The following is an 18,439-nucleotide window of genomic DNA, read 5'->3' on the forward strand; positions in this document are numbered from 1 at the left end:
CATAGGAGAGGAAGGGCCCCCCCCCCCCCCCACAGCCTGAGGCTGGAATCTGGAGCCCAGTGCTCTGGAAATAATATTCAAGACACTTCCCCCACACAAGCCCTCCCCCTCTGACCTTGCATTTGGCTCTTGGTGGCCTGGCCTAGGTTTACAGGGGAGGTGGAGCGTAAGGAGGAGTCCCTGTATGTAAACATAGTTTCAGGCAACAGTTCCTAGTGAAACATTCACACCATCATTTCTAAGCAAAGAAGGGCACAACTGTCTCTAGCAAGGGGTGTGACTTGGCCAACTCCAGGGATGCAGACATCAGACAAGGACAAGGCTGAATGCCCAGTGACCACATTTCCTACTTTGGGCTTGGCCTCACACCAATACTGTGGCCTTTATCAGCCACAACAATACCTTCTGATAATGGAACATTATCCCTGAAGTTCACTCAGCTTTAGCTCTCTAGCTCTTGGACTTTTAGCTGTTGGCTTTTCCTCCTGGGCCGTCAGCTGAGCTAGCAAAACTTTTAGCTTTGGGCTTTTGGCCTTTTCTGGGATGTGAACTGAATAGGAAGATCAGTTGGGTGCTTTCTCTGCCTCTTGGAGCTAGTAAGTTTTCACCCCAGCATCTGGCTCCTGCGTCTTCCTTAGCAAAATCAAACAGTTAAGATTTTCTTTCTTTATAACAACATCCAGTCTAGTTCAGTGCCTGGTAAATTATGGAAACATCATTCATCCTTATATCTCCTTGACCAACTGACCACCCAACTACCCACCCCACCCACCCACCCACCCATTTTGCCTAAGTGGTTGAACAATCAATCTGGTAAGCCAGAAACTACTCTAGGTCCTAAAGACTCAGTAAAGAACAGAGTCCCTTCCCTCACAACACGTCTGCTTTAGTCAGGGGAGCACATGGTCGAGCTAGATACACTTCAGATGTCATTTGAACCAAGCCTTGTGACCTGAACAGATACGAGGACAGAACAGACTGCACAGTGGAAAGCGCTAGTGTGTGCTGACTATGATATGTACATCACTCAGGCCTTGACGGTTGTGGAGGAGGTAGGGCCTGGAGCCTGTTGGAGAATGTAGAACACAGGCTGCTTTGTAAGAATGGTCTGAGGGACTGGAGAGATGGCTCAGTGGTTAAGAGCACTGTCTGCTCTTCCAACGGTCATGAGTTCAATTCCCAGCAACCACATGGTGGCTCACAACCATCTATAATGTGAACCGATTCCCTCTTCTGGCATGTGTAAATGCAGATAGAACACTCATACACATAAAATAAATAAATCTGAAAAAAAAAAAAAAAAAAAAGAACGGTCTGAGACAATATAGAGATGTTTGAGGTTAGACTTTGGGAAGATGGGAGCTTATCTCTCTGAGGTGTGGTACTACTGGTGGGCTGGAAGCTGAGTGTAAACTCCAGAGGAAATAAAGGCTGCTGCTGGGGAATGAACACTTCAAAACTTGGCCTTGAGGTGGGGAGGGCCACTGGTCTGGGAAGACCAGATGGAAATCCAAGAGCTGGGGCTAACCAGAGGTCAGGAGGAGACTGAATGAGATGGAAGGAAAACCAGCAGCCAAGCAAAGCAAGGCTGACACAGTGCTGGAAAACTGCCCTTTTTATTTGGTAGGAGTCAGTTGGGGTAATAAAAGAGGCTATTGCCTGGGGTCAGGACAAGTACATGGGAGGGAGAGTGGGGTCTGCATTAGAAGGATCGTGACAGTCTTCCAGGAGCAGGATAACAAGTGACTGATGTAAGCCTGGGGAGAAATGGAGAGCACACTACCTGCAGAGAGGCCGGAGTGTGAGAGCTTGCCCAGCCTAGTGCCCTGAGTGGGGACAATGGTCTGGGTTCAGGCATGGCTCCAGTCCACGACTGGCACTCACAAAGTGCCTTCTCTTTTTGTTCCTACTTTTTGTGCTCTACTTTTGTTCCTTTAAGGTCATTATGCATGCTGGATGCAGAATACATGAATATGAGCACATGGCTCCCTGGAGAGAAACCCCAGCTATGCCTAGACCTATGTGGACTCAAGACAATAGGGCTACTAGATCAAAGTGTACCGTGTGAGACTGGGAAGGCCAGTCCCTCATCCAGGAACGTCGATGTGCGTTCTGTATGCAACTGTTTGGTTGATACCCCAGGATTTAAGGTTTACTTTTAAAGCCTGCCACATCTCTGGTATTTTAAGTCTGACTTTCCTGGGCCTATCCCATTGAAGTGTTTTTTTTCTGCAAAGAAGTATATTTTGTTCCGAAGGACCTACACCATCTACCTACATTATGAGGGACTCACAACATCATAGGGTAGCCTGGCTCTCCCAGCTACCAGCAGTTATCTCTTCTGCCAAGTCTTGTGACAGGAGACAGCTGCATTTCTCCACCCCAGCTATAAAAAGCCCTAACTAGCCCAGCAAGGAGAGTACGTGCAGTAGACACTCAAGGTACCTCTTTGGGGCCAAGGAAGGAGTACAACCCTAGCAAGAATCATGCCAAGGCTCCCCCCTGTCCTGCAGCTGCTCCAAGCGCCCGTGAAGCATACACTGGTTCCCAAAGCCCACATCTCTGCCAAGCCAGCCCAAACCCCCACTTCTGCCACGGTAAGTAACTTCTAAGGTAGCATTTCCTGGGCTTCAGGGCAACAGGAGAGATTAAGTGATAAAGGAAAGGTAAATATGGTGCCAGATGTCAGAGTTCTAGGCCAAAATAGTGTCTGAATGCCAGCAGAGGGGTTCTGGCACCACTGCCTGTGGGCCAGGCTCCTAAAGGGCTACAAATGGTGGGGTGGAGACCTTCTTCAGGCCTTACGTACCTCTGGTCAACAGAGACAGAACGAGGGGGCACAGAGTTCAAGTGGGAAGCAGGGCTCATAACGAGTATTCCACTGTTATGGGGAAAGGGGGGCTGTTCTGAGGGTGAAACTAAAACAGCAGCATACCCAATCTTACATATGAAATTCATCTAAGAACAAGGTTATTTGGTCACAGGCACAGTAATGACTCAGACCAGACTAAGATTCCTATTCTATGCCAGATTTGCTTAAACTCAAGATAAGGTCAATAGGAAAGAGTCATGTCTAAGTGAAGAACTGACTCAGCTAAAAGAATGAAGAATGGGAAGCCTGGACTAAGTCATGTTTGGGGGTGGGGTGGGGTGAGAACTCAGGATCCAGTTCTCTACACAAAACTACTGAAAACAAGGGGTTCCCGGTGTGGCCACTACTGCACGCCACTGTATGAAACATCCATACAGGGCAGATGTCTCACCCAGCTTGGTCTGCTTTCAGAGGAAGGCCCGAGATTGTTTATTACAACAGAAATCTGAGTTTTTCTATTCTGCACAGCACCCTGGAATGCATGACTAGATCACAGGAGCGGAGTGAACCTTTTTCTCACTGGGAGCTGTTTTAGCCAGGCAGGATCCTGGGCACTGAAGCCCAAGGCTGTTTCTCCTGATTTCTAAGGTCATAATCCCTGCCAAGGACTCGAGGCTGCCAAGCTCTCTGACACAGCAAAACCTGCTTGCTCACAAACAGAAGGCAAATGGGGACTATGGCTGGCCAACCTAGAGAGAGGGAGAGCAATGGCAGTAATTTCTAGCTGAAGTGATGCTTCTGGCTGAGGCAGAAGCCCCACACTGCAGGAGTCTAAGGACAGGGAAGTTTCCCTGCCCAGGTCCAAGCTTTCTAATGGCCAGATTCCTGTTTGCTTCTTTTCACAGGAGCAGGCTGTGGGGATCTCGGTCATATTCGTCGCCGTCTTGGTTCCTGCAGGATGGGTCTTATCCCACTTGGAAAGCTACAAAAAAAGCTCCACAGCATAAAGTGGCACAGCCCCGAAAGAATACATTAAAGTCTCCCATCGACCTAGTGCTTGTGTTGACTCGTGCTTGCCACTCAGAATATGCAGTGCCCTAGAGAGGCTAGGTGGTAAGTGTGGATGCCTGAGTCTGAGGAAGCACTCAAGAGGGCTACAAAAAGTGCTCCTTGTCTGAAAGTACAGGACCCACTTCCTTGGTGGCAGTCCTGTGTATGGTGGGAGGGGAGGAGCAAGGCTAGTCCCCACCAAACCTTGGGTTCCAGCTTACATGTGCATTTCTTCAGACATAGGATTGGTTAAGAAGCTACGTCCAAGAACAGAAGCACCAAGAGAACAAAACAAAGGCATTTATTATAGGAGCATTCTCAGACTGTGCTGGAAAAGGTCCACTGAGGTGGATTTGTGTGGAGACCACTCTGTCCCCATCTCCACCTGTACCCTTCCTTATCATCTAGGCCTGGAGGCCCCTCCCACCTCTTGCAGGCTACAAATGCCCTACAGAAGAGCTTTCTCCAAGTAACCACACCCCCATCAATGACAGATCTCTGCTTTTATAGCAAGCACAGTTCTTACTCCTAGCAGGAATCCAATTCAACACAGATCTCTGGTGATGGTTTTGGGGGTCACAAAATTGCCTTGCAGGGTGAGGCAGGGTTTGCAGGACCCTGGGGCACTAGGTGAGAATGTCTTGGGCCTGGTGTTCCACCAGCATCTCCATGCTCTTCACATCAGTGCACCACAGCTCCAGACGGTCCTTCATTCCTTTGATCTAAAGGCAAATCGGGATCACAAGGGTTTCAGGCTACAAGGGAGCCACAGGCCCTGTGTGGTAGGGCTAATCTCTAGATCCTCTTGGGGAAATGCTAAGGCAACAGAGCTGAAGGTAGAGGGGTGTGATGGAATCACTGTGCCAATTCTTATCATGAGGACATTCTAAAAATTCACATGAAAGAAAAAGAATGGAGGAAATCACAGGATTAAATATCCACAAATTATGAGTAAAGATATGGGATCAAGTCACAAAACCAGGAACATGTCTGATCAGAGTAGCAATTTTAAGATTAGGAAGCATAACTGGCACAGCCACACTGTTGTCACAGTAAGCCTCTAAATGCAGGGCTCAGACCTGGGTGTGCATTACCTAGTAATTACAGCAGTAATACCATCTGCAACACCCTGTGTGGAATAGTGTTTTCTTCCCAAATGGCTTCTACCCACATAAAACTAGGACAACACTGGTATAACCCATGTCCACAAAGGTGGGCAGGTGCTCAGTCCCCTTACCTGCTGCAAATCCAGCACTCGAGGCTGCACCCACGTCATATGAACGCGCTTGTCCACCTCGTCTATGCTGCCTCTCACCAGACCCACTGAGAGTGCCTTCATCACCAGCAACTCCACCTGTGCAAGGGGCTTGCATGAGACACGCTGAGAGCACAGTGCTCCCTGAGGCCAGCTCTCTGCCCGGGATGGGGTACTCTGCTGCTGTGACACCCTAGTCTAAGAACCATACCTTATTTACAGTGATTTTGGCACTTTTGGCAATTTCTTCAAAAGTGAGTTGTCTGTGGTTGGCAGGCCGTGTGAAAGTCATCTGAAAAACAGAACTATTCTTCTAAGTTAAAGTGGTCAGAGAATTGGCTTTTTAAGAATATTTTTGTGAGGGCTGGAGGGATGGCTCAGTGGTTAAAAGCACTGGCTACTCTTCCAGAGGACCCAAGTTCAATTCCCAGCACCAATATGGCAGCTCACAACTATCTGTAACTCCAGTTCCATGAGATCTAACACCCTTACACAGACATACATGTTACACATGCAGGCAAAACACCAATGCATGTAAAAATAAAAATAGATCATTTTTTAAAAGTTTCCAGCTTCTAGGTCTTACGAATAAAGCTGTTGTGAACATAGTTGAGCAAGTGTCCTTGTGGTATGGTGGATGGAGGTGGGAGCAGGGATGGGAACAGGAAGGATCCGGTGTGGGGGAGGATGGAGGGAGAAGAGTACTGGGAGAGACAACTGGAATTAGAAGGCATCTCTGAAATAAGCTAGAAGCTGGGGCAATGGAAACTCTCAGGAATCGATGAGGGTGACCCTAGCTAAGACTTCTAGCAATGGAAGATATAGAGTAATCTATAACCAGCCATCTCCTGTATCCAGGCAAGACTTCCAGTGGAGGGATTGGGTCGCCAACCCAGCCAACCTTTGACTTACAATTTGCCCTGCCAACAAGATATGCTAGGGTAAAGGTGGTGCAGAAATTGCGAGAGTGGCCAAACAATTACTGGTCCAGCTTGAGACTCATGCCATGAGAAGAAAGGCCACCCTGAACTGCCCAGAAGTTCAGGAGCCAGAAGCTGGACAGCCCAGAGACCCATGAGAAAACCAAACAGGAATGGCAAAAAACGAAACATGTCATCAGAAAGGGTTCACCCAGCAACTGATGGAAACAGATGTAGAGACCACAGCCGAGCATTAGGGAACCCTGCAGGAAGAGGGGGAGGCAGCATTGTAGGAGCCAGAGGGGTCAAGGACACCACAAGAAACCTCACAAAAACCAACCATCCTGAAGCCACAGGGGGCCACAGAGACTGAACTACCAAACAGGGAGCCTAAATGGGACTGACCTAGGCCCTCTGCACACGTGTTATAGTTGTGTAGTGTGATCTTTTTGTGGGACTCCTAACAGTGGGGAGCAGAAGCTGTCTTCTAACTCTGCTGCCTGGCTTTGGGACCCTTTCCCCTTAATGGGTGCCTCATATAGCCTTAATAGAAAAGGAAGTGCCTAGTTTTACTGCAACTTGATATGCCATAGCTGGTTGATATCCATGGGGGCTGGCCCTTTTCTGAAGAGAATAGGAGGAAGAGCGGATGGGAGAGGGGAGAGAGAAGGTGAGGAAGGGACTGCGTGGGGAAACTTCAGTCATGATGTAAATAAAATTAAAAAAATTTTAAATGTATTGCTCATGTTCTATTGGAGAAAACAGAAAAGCACATGGATAGAAAGGGTATTTCACAAAATTAGTGGCAGTACAAGACAGTGACTTCAGGTTCAATGGGAAGGGCATCTAAGGGAGCCTGTCTAAGAGTCAAACTCATGGGCCAGTGAGATAGTTCAGTGGGTAAAGGTGAAGCCTGGCGACTCAGAATTCAATCCTCAGATTCCATGTGGCAGAAGGCTCTCATTTCCACATGTGTGTACCCCTCTCCCACAAAAGAATAAACACTAAAAAAAAAAAAAAAAAAAAAAAAAAAAAAAAAAAGGTCCAAATTCAAACTTAAATGAGCAGAGGCAAAAAGGAGAAAACAGACAGGAGAGGGGCCATTGGGAGGAAACTACCCAGGAGAGGCAGGAGAGCCTGAAGGGCCTAGCTTCAGCCCTGTTCAAGTACTGTGGAACTGTGGACAGAAATTCTTGGGTGCTTCTTACCTCCATAAGGCACAACAGCTGGATCTTCCTCAGAAGCTGGGCCTCGTTGGATGCTAAGTCAGGCTGGGAAGTACAGAAAGACAGAAACATGGGTTCTGAAACTCTACTTTGGGTCAAACGAAAAGAAATGGGGCAAGCCCGAGCATTTTACACTGTGAATAGCTGAGGCTCACTGACAGCTCCAAGTGATATTAAATCCTTTTGTCTCAGAATTTAAAGAAGAAACAGACTAGCAGGCTGCCTCTCAAGGGGGGAACTTATGAAACAGGGTTTACACTGATGTTACAGGACTCTTGGTGGAGGCACCACCAGCAAAGAACAAGTCTTGTGTCTTGAAAGGTTTGGGTGACACTGCCTGCTGGTCAGCACAACGCAAGCATAGTCTGCTCAAAGTGCCTAAGGCTTAGTGGCTTAGGCTGGGTCAAAATAGCCAGCGATTAATTTGCATCAGAAACTCTCACTATGGTGAGAACTAAAACTCATCTTTTTGGATGTCTGTAGCTGACATGATGCCATTCCTGTGGTTCCAGCACTCTGGAGCTAAGGCAAGAGGATCACTTGAGTCTAGGAGTTCAAGACAAACCAGAACATGGGGAGACCATGTCTCAGAACCAAAACAAAAGGTCATGTTCTGCCACAGAGAATCCCAGAAGGGACTTTCAGACATCCCTGAATTCAGGACATTCACATATCCCTGAATATCTTTTCTCCTTCTAAATTGCTACAGCCCTCTCTCTCGACAGGGGTCTCATTCATTATGTTGCCTAGGTTGGTCTTCAACTCCAATTCTCACATAATCCTCTGACCTCAGCTGGACTAGAGGCATGAACCACAGTACCTGGGTCCCCTTACTTTGTGGGTAGCACACTTTGCTAACTTGTCAACCTACAATCAGACCACAATCTTGCCGGACCTGATGCTTTCTGTCTTCTCCAAGACCCTTTGCTTGTACCCACCCCACTCTATTCTACATACACTTTATAAGTTTTTATTAAACATTAGGAAAATCTAAAAGTTTTAGGAAAGCATAAGATCAAATAACTGTAATTCCTACCACCCTTAGTATTTTAGAAATATTTACTTCTAATAATTTCATTTTAAAAGAGATGTGATTGAGCTGGGGAAAGGGCTTAAGAGATTAGAGTGCCTGTTATGAATCAAGAGGACTAGACTATAGTGGAAGTTTTGGTTTCTTTAAAAACTGTTATGGTATGTAAATATGTTTTTGTTTTAATTCATATGGGATATGGGACTGCCTTAGTTTGTCCACAAATGATAACAACCTTGTGCAGGGCACCAGGGGAGTAATCTTTGCCAGCTGCAGATAGTGGAATTCTGAGGATTCTGAGAGGGTACAACTATGAAAGCCCAGAAAGGGGCTCTGAGGAGAAGGACAGAGGAAGAAGGTTGCTCATTTGTTCTACTGTTTTTGCTGTCAGCTTTTGCTGGATTCCTAGATATTCTGATGACTGAGATTGGTATTTTCTCCGAAGAATCCAATTACCCTATCCAGCTAGAACTAAATCTAAAGATACATATATTCCCTTTCCCTTCTAATCTTCTTTTTCTCTTACCTAGGGTTGTAGGGTTGGAAGGGAGGTAGAGGCTTAAGGAACCCCAAATAAGTACAGTTTAAAAAACAGTGCCTACACCAGACTTTAGATCCTCAGAACCCAAGTACAAAGCAGGCCAGGTGGCATGGCTGCTCACTTTTTCACTTTAACTCCAGCCTGGGCAGACAGAGGCAGAGGCTCTCCAGAACAAATGGCTACCAAGACTAGCCATAGAGGCAAGCCGTGGGCTCAAGTGATAGACACTATCTCAGTGAATAAGGAATATGACTTGAGAAAGATTCCTGATATCAACTTTGTGCCCCGAATGCATTTATGCAAATATGTGAACATGCATAAACACACATGTGAGTGCACACCACAGATGAATATAGAATATACATGAATAAGAAAAAAGCAAAATAAAGAAACTAAATTTAAAAAGGCTTGATTTACTGAGAAGCACCACTGGCTAACTGCTACTACTTCCTCTTGGCTTCTTTATTCAGTCTGTTCTACACCTGCTCTCCCTGCTGTACTGTGCCCCTGGGGCCTGCCTACTCATGCTGGACACACACACTTTAGTTCAGTAAATGTGCTGAGTTTCCTTTTCCTTGGTTCACCCTGTATCTCTTCACTCATTCAACATTACACAGACACTGCTTCCTTTGGGAGGTCTATGATGCACCTTACCCAGCACCAAGAAGCACGTTGTGCCTTTCATGAACAGCACTGCAGTGACCCAGACCTCTAATGTCCTGTTTCTGGGAGAGCAAGCCTGGCCTACCAATGTCCTGTGTACATCTAGACTCTCCCAGGTATCTGATGTGTGTAGGGAAAAGGCTTACTGAATCCCTGTTGGAAGAGTAGACACAGGGGTACATGAAACCTACCTGCTGGCCCCAGGCAGACTTCAGCGTCTGGAACCTATCGACATCACCACTGTTGAAAGCATACAGGGTGTCAATCAGCCACTGCCGGTCCGTGCTCCTCAGTGACTCCAGCACAGGATGCATGAGCTGTGGGGACAGAGACAGCAAATTGGCACAAGTCAGACTTTTCTCCTCCCCACATTATTAAAGACCAGGCCAACTTACAAGTTCTCCAAAGTTGAAAACTCCCTCGCCAAGAAGTCCAGCAAGTCCCAGTGTAAAGGCTCTCTCCTGTTGCTCTGACACTACAAAATGATACAGCCAGTTATAGCCAGTCTCGTCTGGCTTTATAAAGCTCACATAACAAGGTACAGAAACTGTTATCAGAACGGCTGTAGTACCAAATCCCAACACCTCTTCATTCAGCTTATACCAGGAACCATATATATGTGAATTTTGTAGAAATACCACAGGTTTAGACTGTTCTTCATAGAGATATGCAATTTGTTCACTGCTCAGCTTATACTACTTAATGGAGTAGTAAGATCCTTTATCCCCACCCCAAGCCCTGCCACTCAACTGTGTCACGGTTACAACAGCCTACAGCTCTTAAGACTGGATAAGTCTGCTTTTTCTTCTCATAGCAACAGTAGCTGCTTTTTTGATATATTTCTGCTGAGACAGAACAATTAAAGTTTTATCTGTATTTTTAGGAGTTGCCAGTCTCCTTACCACCAACAGCACATTCAAGAAAATGGGAAAAATTTCTTTCAGACACACTTTCCTTGTTTGTTTTTTCTTTTCTTTTTCGCTTTTCAAGACAGGGTTTCTCTGTGGAGCCTTGGCTGTCCTGGACTTGCTTTGTAGACCATGCTGGCCTGGAACTCACAGTGATCTGCTGGCCTCTGCCTTCCAAGTACTGGAATTAAAGGCATGCACCACCACTCTCCTTGAATTTTCACTAAAACTCTCTGGCTACTTTTCCTCCAACTTCAGATTCTTGGAAGACTCTGGAATTTATTCCCATAGGATAATGGGGAATTCACTTGCCCTTCATCCTGTAGAGGTCTGGAGAGATGCTATAGGATCTGACTTAGCTACTAATACAGACCTGCAGAAGAGTGAAGAGACTGGAAAGATGAGCATGCATGGGATATGAATCAACCCTGGAGACAAATATGACGCGGAATCTATAATGTACATAAAGCTTTCCACTTTAAGACCTACTCCCTTCAGCACCTCACAGCTGCTATATTCAACTATATACTCCATAGGGCCGAGAACTGTGAGAGGACTGTGTTACCTGGCAGATCTTTGATGTCCACACAGCCCAGAAACCGCAGAGCATCTTTGTAGTAGGATGCGTGGTTACCGATTGTTTGATAGTATTTACTGGAGAGATCATAGAAACGACTGTGAACTGATGTCACACCAGGGAGATTGTTGAGCATCTCTTCAACATCCTCAATGGTTTCCTAAACACAAGAAGTAAAATTGTCTTCCAACTTAAAAGATCTTAAAAGTAATACAAAGATGAAAAGTCTAAGATACCAGGACAAAGACTGATAACATTAGTTAGACTGACAGCACTAGAATGAAAATACAAAGTTAAGCTGTAGACTGGCAAAGATGTAACTCCACATCCTATAGGGGTAATGAGCAGAAAAAGATAAGGTCACAATAGAAAAAGACACTAAAGGCAATTAACAGCAGACATGTGAGTGGAGTTGCTAGTAAACACAACAACGGAGAGCCGCAGAGGTGGCTGTAAGGTTCTGTAGAACACCTCACACGACCACCTCAGACACATGCACAGGGGACTCCTACGCACAAGGAGATGAGGCACAGAAACGCTAACATGAACAGCACTTGTACCACAATAAATGGTCTCAACCCTTTTACAGGAGAACAGATACCTACACTGTAAAACATGTATACAATGGAATATCGCAGGGGTAAGAATGAGTGGTCACAAATATCAACTCACAAATCTGGCAAGGGAACACTAAGATGAGTGTATATACACACGCTCGGTGATGGTTAATTTATCTTTTAAGAGGATCTAGAATCACCAAGGGGACAACCTCTGGGCTATCTGTGAGGGGCTTTCTAGACTGGGGTAACTGAGGTAGGAGACCCACCCTAAATGTGGGCACCATCCGGAGAGCTGGGGTCTTGGCCTAATAAAGAAGAAAGTGCTGAGCACCCACCTTTCTCTAGCTCTGCTCACTGAAACCAACCACTCCTTGTTCCTGCTGGCAAGCCTTTTCTCAACAAATGGACTGTATGCCTCAAACCATCCTAGGAGTTTCCTCTTCTCAGGTATGTGGTCATAGCAACAAGAACAGTAACTAGTGGATGTGGGCTCACATGAGCCCACCGGGGGATTAGCAGACTGAGAACATACTGCCTACATGCTGTTCCACTCTCACACTGGCTGAAGTCTAAGAGTGCCCATTATATCATTCCTCATAGTGTCATAGCTTTCAGTGTGCCTTAAATACCTCAAAACAAAATGTAACAGGATGGGTATGATCTGGGGCTAGGAAGCAGTAAGTTAAGTACTTTTTAGGGCAATGAGAACATAAACACTTTTAACCATCACTTCCAATAGTTTTGTTAACATTATGGTTACCAAAACTAAACCAAAACAAAAGCACATGCAGTCTCTAGATAAACAAGGTAGACTGACAATATTATGTTGGTCTCACTGCTACCTCTATTTATGCCTGTCTTTTAAATTGGACAGAAATAAAAAGGCACAAAAGGGGCTGGAGAGATGGCCCAGACATTAAAAGCACTTGCTGCCCTTGCAGAGGACCTAGGTTCCCTTTCTGGCACCCACATGGCAGCTCACATCTGGCTATAATTTCAGTTCCAAAGGATCAGTGCCCTTTTTGGGTCTCCATTGGCACGGTATGCAAGTGGTGCACAGACATACATGCAGACATACACTAAGACACATATGGACAGAAAACTTCAACAGCTCAAGAGCAAGAAAGAGAATGGAGAGACATGTTGCCTGTCATGATGAGAGCCCAGACTGGACAAACAGCTGTGGTCACACGGGAAATGCTCTTTGTTTAAGCAACTTAACCTTAAATGGGAAAACAAAACCTAACCCAAAACCAACCAAACAATCAACAAAACAGAGGGGTGGAACATATAAGACAAAGGTGGCAACAGGTAAACAATGAAATCCAGGTTAAAATATTTCCCCCACAACTTAGAATATTTTAAAAAACAGTCAAAGAGGAAGAATATATGTATTACTGTGCTCTCACCTTTGTAGCCTGTAGATCCCCAATGTTTAATTTTAAAGCTCCGATTGCTGTTTTACACAAGATCACTGCCTCATCACTACTTTTTACCTGAAGAGATTAAAACAAAACAAAACAAAACACAAGGGAACCTCAGAAATTTAAGTAGCAAAGTTGCAAATTCATGTAACAAACTGCTCCTTGACCCTGAGACTAGGAACATGACTTCCAAAGGTGTAAACATAAATTACAAATCAGATATATAATGAAAAATGCTTTTCAAACTTCATATTCACCTTCTCACGAGTCTTTTCCAGAAAAGTGAGAGCCACATTAGGATCTAGAATAGAAACAAGAACAAAGTCAGGCCCAGCAGCAACAGCAGGAGCTTTTGACCAGTTAAGACATCTTTAGGCAATATAAACAAACATTTTTTTTCTCTCTCTCTGTTTATGACAAAAATCTCATACATAATATATCCCATGCTGGCCTGGGACTATGTAACTCAGGTTGCACCCACTGCCTCACCCATGGCTGGGATTACAGGCATGCACCCCAAACCTGGGCCAATTCGTTATTTTCTATTATAAAACAAACAGAGGCTTACCAGTCATCTGTCTAACCACATGGAGAATGATTTCTACCAAGGACAAAGGGTTTACCCTGAAATAAAAACCACCAGTTTTTTTTTTTTTTTTTGTGTTAAAAAGCACTAATGTATTCAGTTTCGAAGTAAAAACTGAAAAAAGGGGATTACCTGTGTTCAAATTCACTGATGAAGTTCTCATAAAGCTGCAAAACCAAAGATGGAAATTAGCACAGAATGAGCTTCACTCTGGGAAACCAGACTCCCAAAACTGCTTCTAATTAGAAATGCAGCACTAAGATTGTCAAGAACAAGTTTTGAACAAGTTCTCATCACATAGAGAACACCACTTACATCTTAATTGAATGGTGGGAGAACCATATCAGGGCTTATTAAATTCCATATAAATGATCAACAATGAAATATTGAAGGAAACCAGAGCTCCTGACTTTGAGAATCAGAACAATGGTCTGTAAGAATCTTCTGAATAGGGGGCTGGAGAGATGGCTCAGAGGATAAGAGCACTGATTGCTCTTCCCAAAGGTCCTGAGTTCAATTCCCAGCAACCACATGGTGGCTCACAACCATCTAAACATGAAATCTGGTTTCCTCTTCTGGCGTGCAGGTGTACATGCTAACACACATTGCATAAGTAATAAATAAATAAATATTAAAAAAAAAAAAAGAATCTTCTGAATAGCTGGGCATGGTAGCTTACACTTTTAATCCCAGCACTTGGGAGGCAGAGGCAGGCATATCTGTGTGAATTTGGGGCCAGACTGTTTTACAGAGCTAGTTCCAGGTTACCGAGGGCTACACAAAGAGACTGTCTCAAAAAAAAAAAAAAAAAAAAAAAAAAAACCAAACAATTAAAAAAAAAAAATCCCCCAAATACCAGTTCCTACATTCCTCCTCCAAGGCGCTTCAAGTACAATGGCTGGCTTAGTGTCAAGTGTCCCTAACCAATTGGAATATAGTTCCTTCAGATTTCAGAAAGCTATAGGCTTTCTATAGGCCTATATTACCAAGTTTCTTAGTCACTCAGCACACACGAATACTTCCTCAGACACTGGGCCAGTACTACGGACACAACACATGTGGCAAATGCTGACCTTCCAAGACTCTCCTGGATTACTGGAGAAGACAGAAGAAATACATGACAGTATTCATAGTTTAAGAAACATAGAAAGGAGCTGGGTGTGTTGGCACATGCCAGCACCCAGGGAGGCAGACAGATCTCTGCAAGTTTGGGGCCAAGGTGGTCTACAAAGCAAGTCCAGTACAGCCAAGGCTACACAGAGAAACCCTGTCTCAAAAAACCAAAAAAGAAAAAATAAACAAACAAAACAAACAAACAAACAACAAAAAAACACAGAAAGGGCTGGAAAGGTGGCTAATGGTTAAGAGCACTGTCACTACTGCAGAGGACCTGGGTTCAGTTCTCATCACCCACATGATGGTCCACAACCATCTGTAACACCCACTCCAGGGGATCTGATGCCTTTTTCTAACCTGAGGGTGCTAAGCATGCTCAGCTCATGGTGCACATACACACATGAAGGCAAAACATACTTAAACATAGAATAAAATAAGTACCCCCTCAAAAAGAGGGGTGATGGCACTATCAACTAAAGATTAGAAAGCAAAGGATAGGGGGCTGGAGAGATGGTTCAGACGTTAGGAGCACTGGCTGCTCTTCCAGAGGTCTTGAGTCCAATTCCCAGCAACCACATGGTGGCTCACGACCATCTATAATGAGATCTGATATCTCTTCTGGAGAGCAGGTGTACATGAAGACAGAACACTGTATACATAATAAATAAATCTTAAAAAAAAAAAAAGAAATACAAGGATAAATATGAACTGTGTATCACTATGATATAGCACATGCAATGCATCTGGATTTATTATTTTCCACATAATCTTGAAGACAAAATACCCAGCAAAATCTTTAGGCTTACAAGCAACTGCAGTTTCTTAAGGGTATAAAATGTCAAACTGGTAAGTAATAACCATAAAGTCTTACAACCCCAGGAGGTGAGGCGGTGAGTAGTAAGCTCCGTAGTATGCACTATAATTCAGGAGAAATAACTCAAGCTATAATTACATGCTAACTATCCCTTTCAAATTCAGATGACAAACAATTTCAGAAAAGAGGTTTCTGGTGAGAAAATCCATCAGGGAATCTGATAAAGTATGGGAAAGTGTATAACACACACTTTTTTTTTTCCTGCTGCTGACAAAATTTTAAAAGTGCTCTATTACAGATATCATGGTACACAGTCCCCTCCAACCCTCTCACCTTCAACTGAAGAGACATTCTCTTTTCTATACTACTCTGGACAGAAATGTCTGGGCTAGTGGAACCCATGTGCATGGGCAGGCTAGGAGCACTGGGAAGCCATTTAAATCATCTCTCTCCCTACTAATCTTGCTGTGCAACCCAGGCTAATCTTGAACTAATGATCTTCTAGCCTCAAGTTTTTTAAGTGCTAGGATTACAGGTGCGCCACTGATCCAGGGTCTCTGTTTGGTTTTGGTGGTGTTAAGCACACACTTCCATTGAGCCATGTTTCTAGCTCTAGTATAAGTTTTTAAAAAACCAGAAAATCTGTTTCAGTGTTGTGATTTACTAGCTGTAACCTATGGCAAGTTATCTATGTCTATACTATCACATTAAAGACAGACAGCTACAAAAGCACTTTCCCAGTGCTATCCTGAAGGGCACACACAGTCCTTACAACAGCCCTCAACACAAAGTGACTACTGAAAAGGTGCACTTATTGTGACCATCAGAAAGCCCGATGAGTCTGTCTTAATTTAAAAGTCCCTAAGCAGAGCCAGACATGCTACTGCATGCCTTTAACGGCAGCACTCTGGAGGCTATGGTCGGTGGACCGTAAATATGATCCCAGCCTGGTCTACACAGCAAGTTCCAGGTCAGTCAGAGCTACACAGTGAGACCCTATCTCAAATCAAACCAACCAACCAACCAACCAACCAACCAACCAACCAACCAACCAACACATATGAGCAGGGGCTGGAGAGATGGCTCAGTGATAGTTAAGAGTATTTTGAAAACTCAAATTGGGTTCCAAGCACCCACACAACTTGGCTCACAATTGCCTGCCAACTCCTCAGTCTCAGGCACACACACACACACACACACACACACATTCTCTCTCTCTGATACACACATACACATTAAAAAAAAATAAAAATAATAATTAAAGTCTGTGAGTACACCCGACATAATCTGTTAAGTCGTTACCTTGATGAGACCATCTCCTTGGGCAAAGCATGGGTCCTGCACAAAATCAAGCACCTGAAGTGTCAGCTGATGCCACAACCTAAAAAACAAAAAGCCATTCAGATCCATAACTGATATGAAGTAACAGATGCCTTCAGCCTTGATGGTCCCATCAAACACCAAGTGCTACTCAGGTACCACTGCAAAATATAATAGTTAAAACATGTGCCAACTAATTCAAGTTCATTTCTTAACACTGCTAGTCCTGGGTCACACATACTTCCCAAGATTCAGTTTTCTTAGGTAACGATAGAGAACATTTTTTTTGAGGGTGCTCCAACACCCACTATGAATGCCAACTGGAAGAGCTTTGGAATTCCACAATATATTCCGAACACCAGGCTCTTACTTATTAGCTGAACATCTCATGGAGAAATAGAAAACTGACGTTCGGTCTCTTCATTTGTCAGTGGGATGAAAAAAGCATGAAAGAAGCCAATACTTAAAATAATCCAATAAACACACCTTCAGGATACTAACATAGCATATTTCACACCAAGATGAAAGGCTAACATTTAATAGTGCAGAAAAAGTGCTTTTGAAAAATACATAATGTTACTCCATACAAGTAGTAATGTACTAAACATTGAAAATTTTCTCTTGAAAACACTAATTGTAGAGAACTGCTGAACACCATCAAAACACATGAATGTCTGTGTGGAAAGGTTCTGCAGGACAGGTGTTCCTGCACGAAAAAGCTCTGGATGAATGTGAGCAATTTGCAATTGTTCTTAAGTTCATCCTGTTTCAAAAAAACAAAACAACAACAACAACAAAAACAAACCCAAAACTCAAACATTAGGATCTGGGGGGGGGGGGAAAGGCCAATATGAAACATAATAGAAAATAGGAATAGATGAGTCAATGGTTGTAGAATCAAGAAGAAATTACAGGCTGTGGACAATCGTACCCCGCTTAGTACAAGTTGCCGGGGTCTGTGTCTCAGACGGGGTGGTATTTTAGCCTCAAAACTATTTGCTTGTTTGAATTAAGAGCTGGCATCACAGGCCAACCCGGGGCCCCTTTAGTTAATTAAGAACATAAAAATGACAAAGCTTAGCAGCCTGTCATAGCCGGTAAGGCTGGAAAGCAGAGAGTCTGGGTTCAGGACCCTGGCAGCAGCTCTGCTAGGTTGTCGACCCTTTTCCTTCATATCCCTGACCCTCCGGACCGCTCAGGGCCGTTTGGCCCTCGCACAGCCCTCTGGCTCCCGCCCCGCCTCGGAACTCACTTCTTCGTATACAACTCCTCCAAACGGTGCCAAACGGCGGCCTGGCCTGGCCCGGAGCTCTGACTCTGCTGTAAGAAGGCCGGCACATCCTTCATGATTGCGGAGCTGGGAACACAAACAACCAAGCAGTGGGAATCGGCAGGGATGGCGGGCGGAAGTGCTCGCTCACTTCCGGCACCGCGCCGCGCGGGGCATGCCGGGAGCGTCTCAGTATTTCCCCGCCCCCCCCCAAAGTGTCGCGGTCGTCAAGGTAACCGCGTTCTTGGCTTCGGCCAAACTTCTCCCGCGTATCTGGCGCTGCCCTTGAGGCGGTCAAGAATGGAAGTGCCTGGGGAACAGCTGGCCACCGACTAGCCACGTAGCCCCAACGCTGCAGACGTGGGTC

At 44.8% G+C, this 18,439-nt stretch overlaps 1 protein-coding gene across 1 annotated transcript; it reads right to left on the reverse strand.

Annotated features, from left to right (window-relative positions):
• Positions 1–4,146: 4,146 nt before the first annotated feature.
• Positions 4,147–18,428, reverse strand: Psmd13 (proteasome 26S subunit, non-ATPase 13). The gene is made up of 13 exons (XM_055606849.1): positions 18,055–18,428; positions 16,785–16,863; positions 13,685–13,719; positions 13,535–13,590; positions 13,224–13,267; positions 12,952–13,038; positions 10,971–11,142; positions 9,893–9,972; positions 9,689–9,814; positions 7,246–7,308; positions 5,329–5,409; positions 5,100–5,216; positions 4,147–4,584 (listed from the first exon to the last, which is right to left on the reverse strand). The coding sequence occupies exons 1-13, from the start codon at positions 18,147–18,149 to the stop codon at positions 4,489–4,491; spliced, it is 1,131 nt and encodes a 376-aa protein (XP_055462824.1). The 5' UTR covers positions 18,150–18,428; the 3' UTR covers positions 4,147–4,488.
• Between the last annotated feature and the right edge of the window lie 11 nt (positions 18,429–18,439).

The sequence above is a fragment of the Psammomys obesus genome, unplaced genomic scaffold, assembly GCF_907164565.1.
Source record: "Psammomys obesus unplaced genomic scaffold, mPsaObe1.curated_primary_1811, whole genome shotgun sequence".
NCBI lineage: Eukaryota > Metazoa > Chordata > Mammalia > Rodentia > Muridae > Psammomys > Psammomys obesus.

Excerpts from the sequence above, each read along its gene's own strand:
- Psmd13 (XM_055606849.1), bottom strand. The coding sequence starts at position 18,149 with ATGAAGGATGTGCCGGCCTTCTTACAGCAGAGTCAGAGCTCCGGGCCA. Across the intron at positions 11,143-12,951 it reads GGGATCTACAGGCTACAAAG|GAAACCATTGAGGATGTTGA; the intron begins GTGAGAGCACAG and ends TCTTGTGTTTAG. Across the intron at positions 9,973-10,970 it reads GGACATCAAAGATCTGCCAG|TGTCAGAGCAACAGGAGAGA; the intron begins GTAACACAGTCC and ends ATCATTTTGTAG.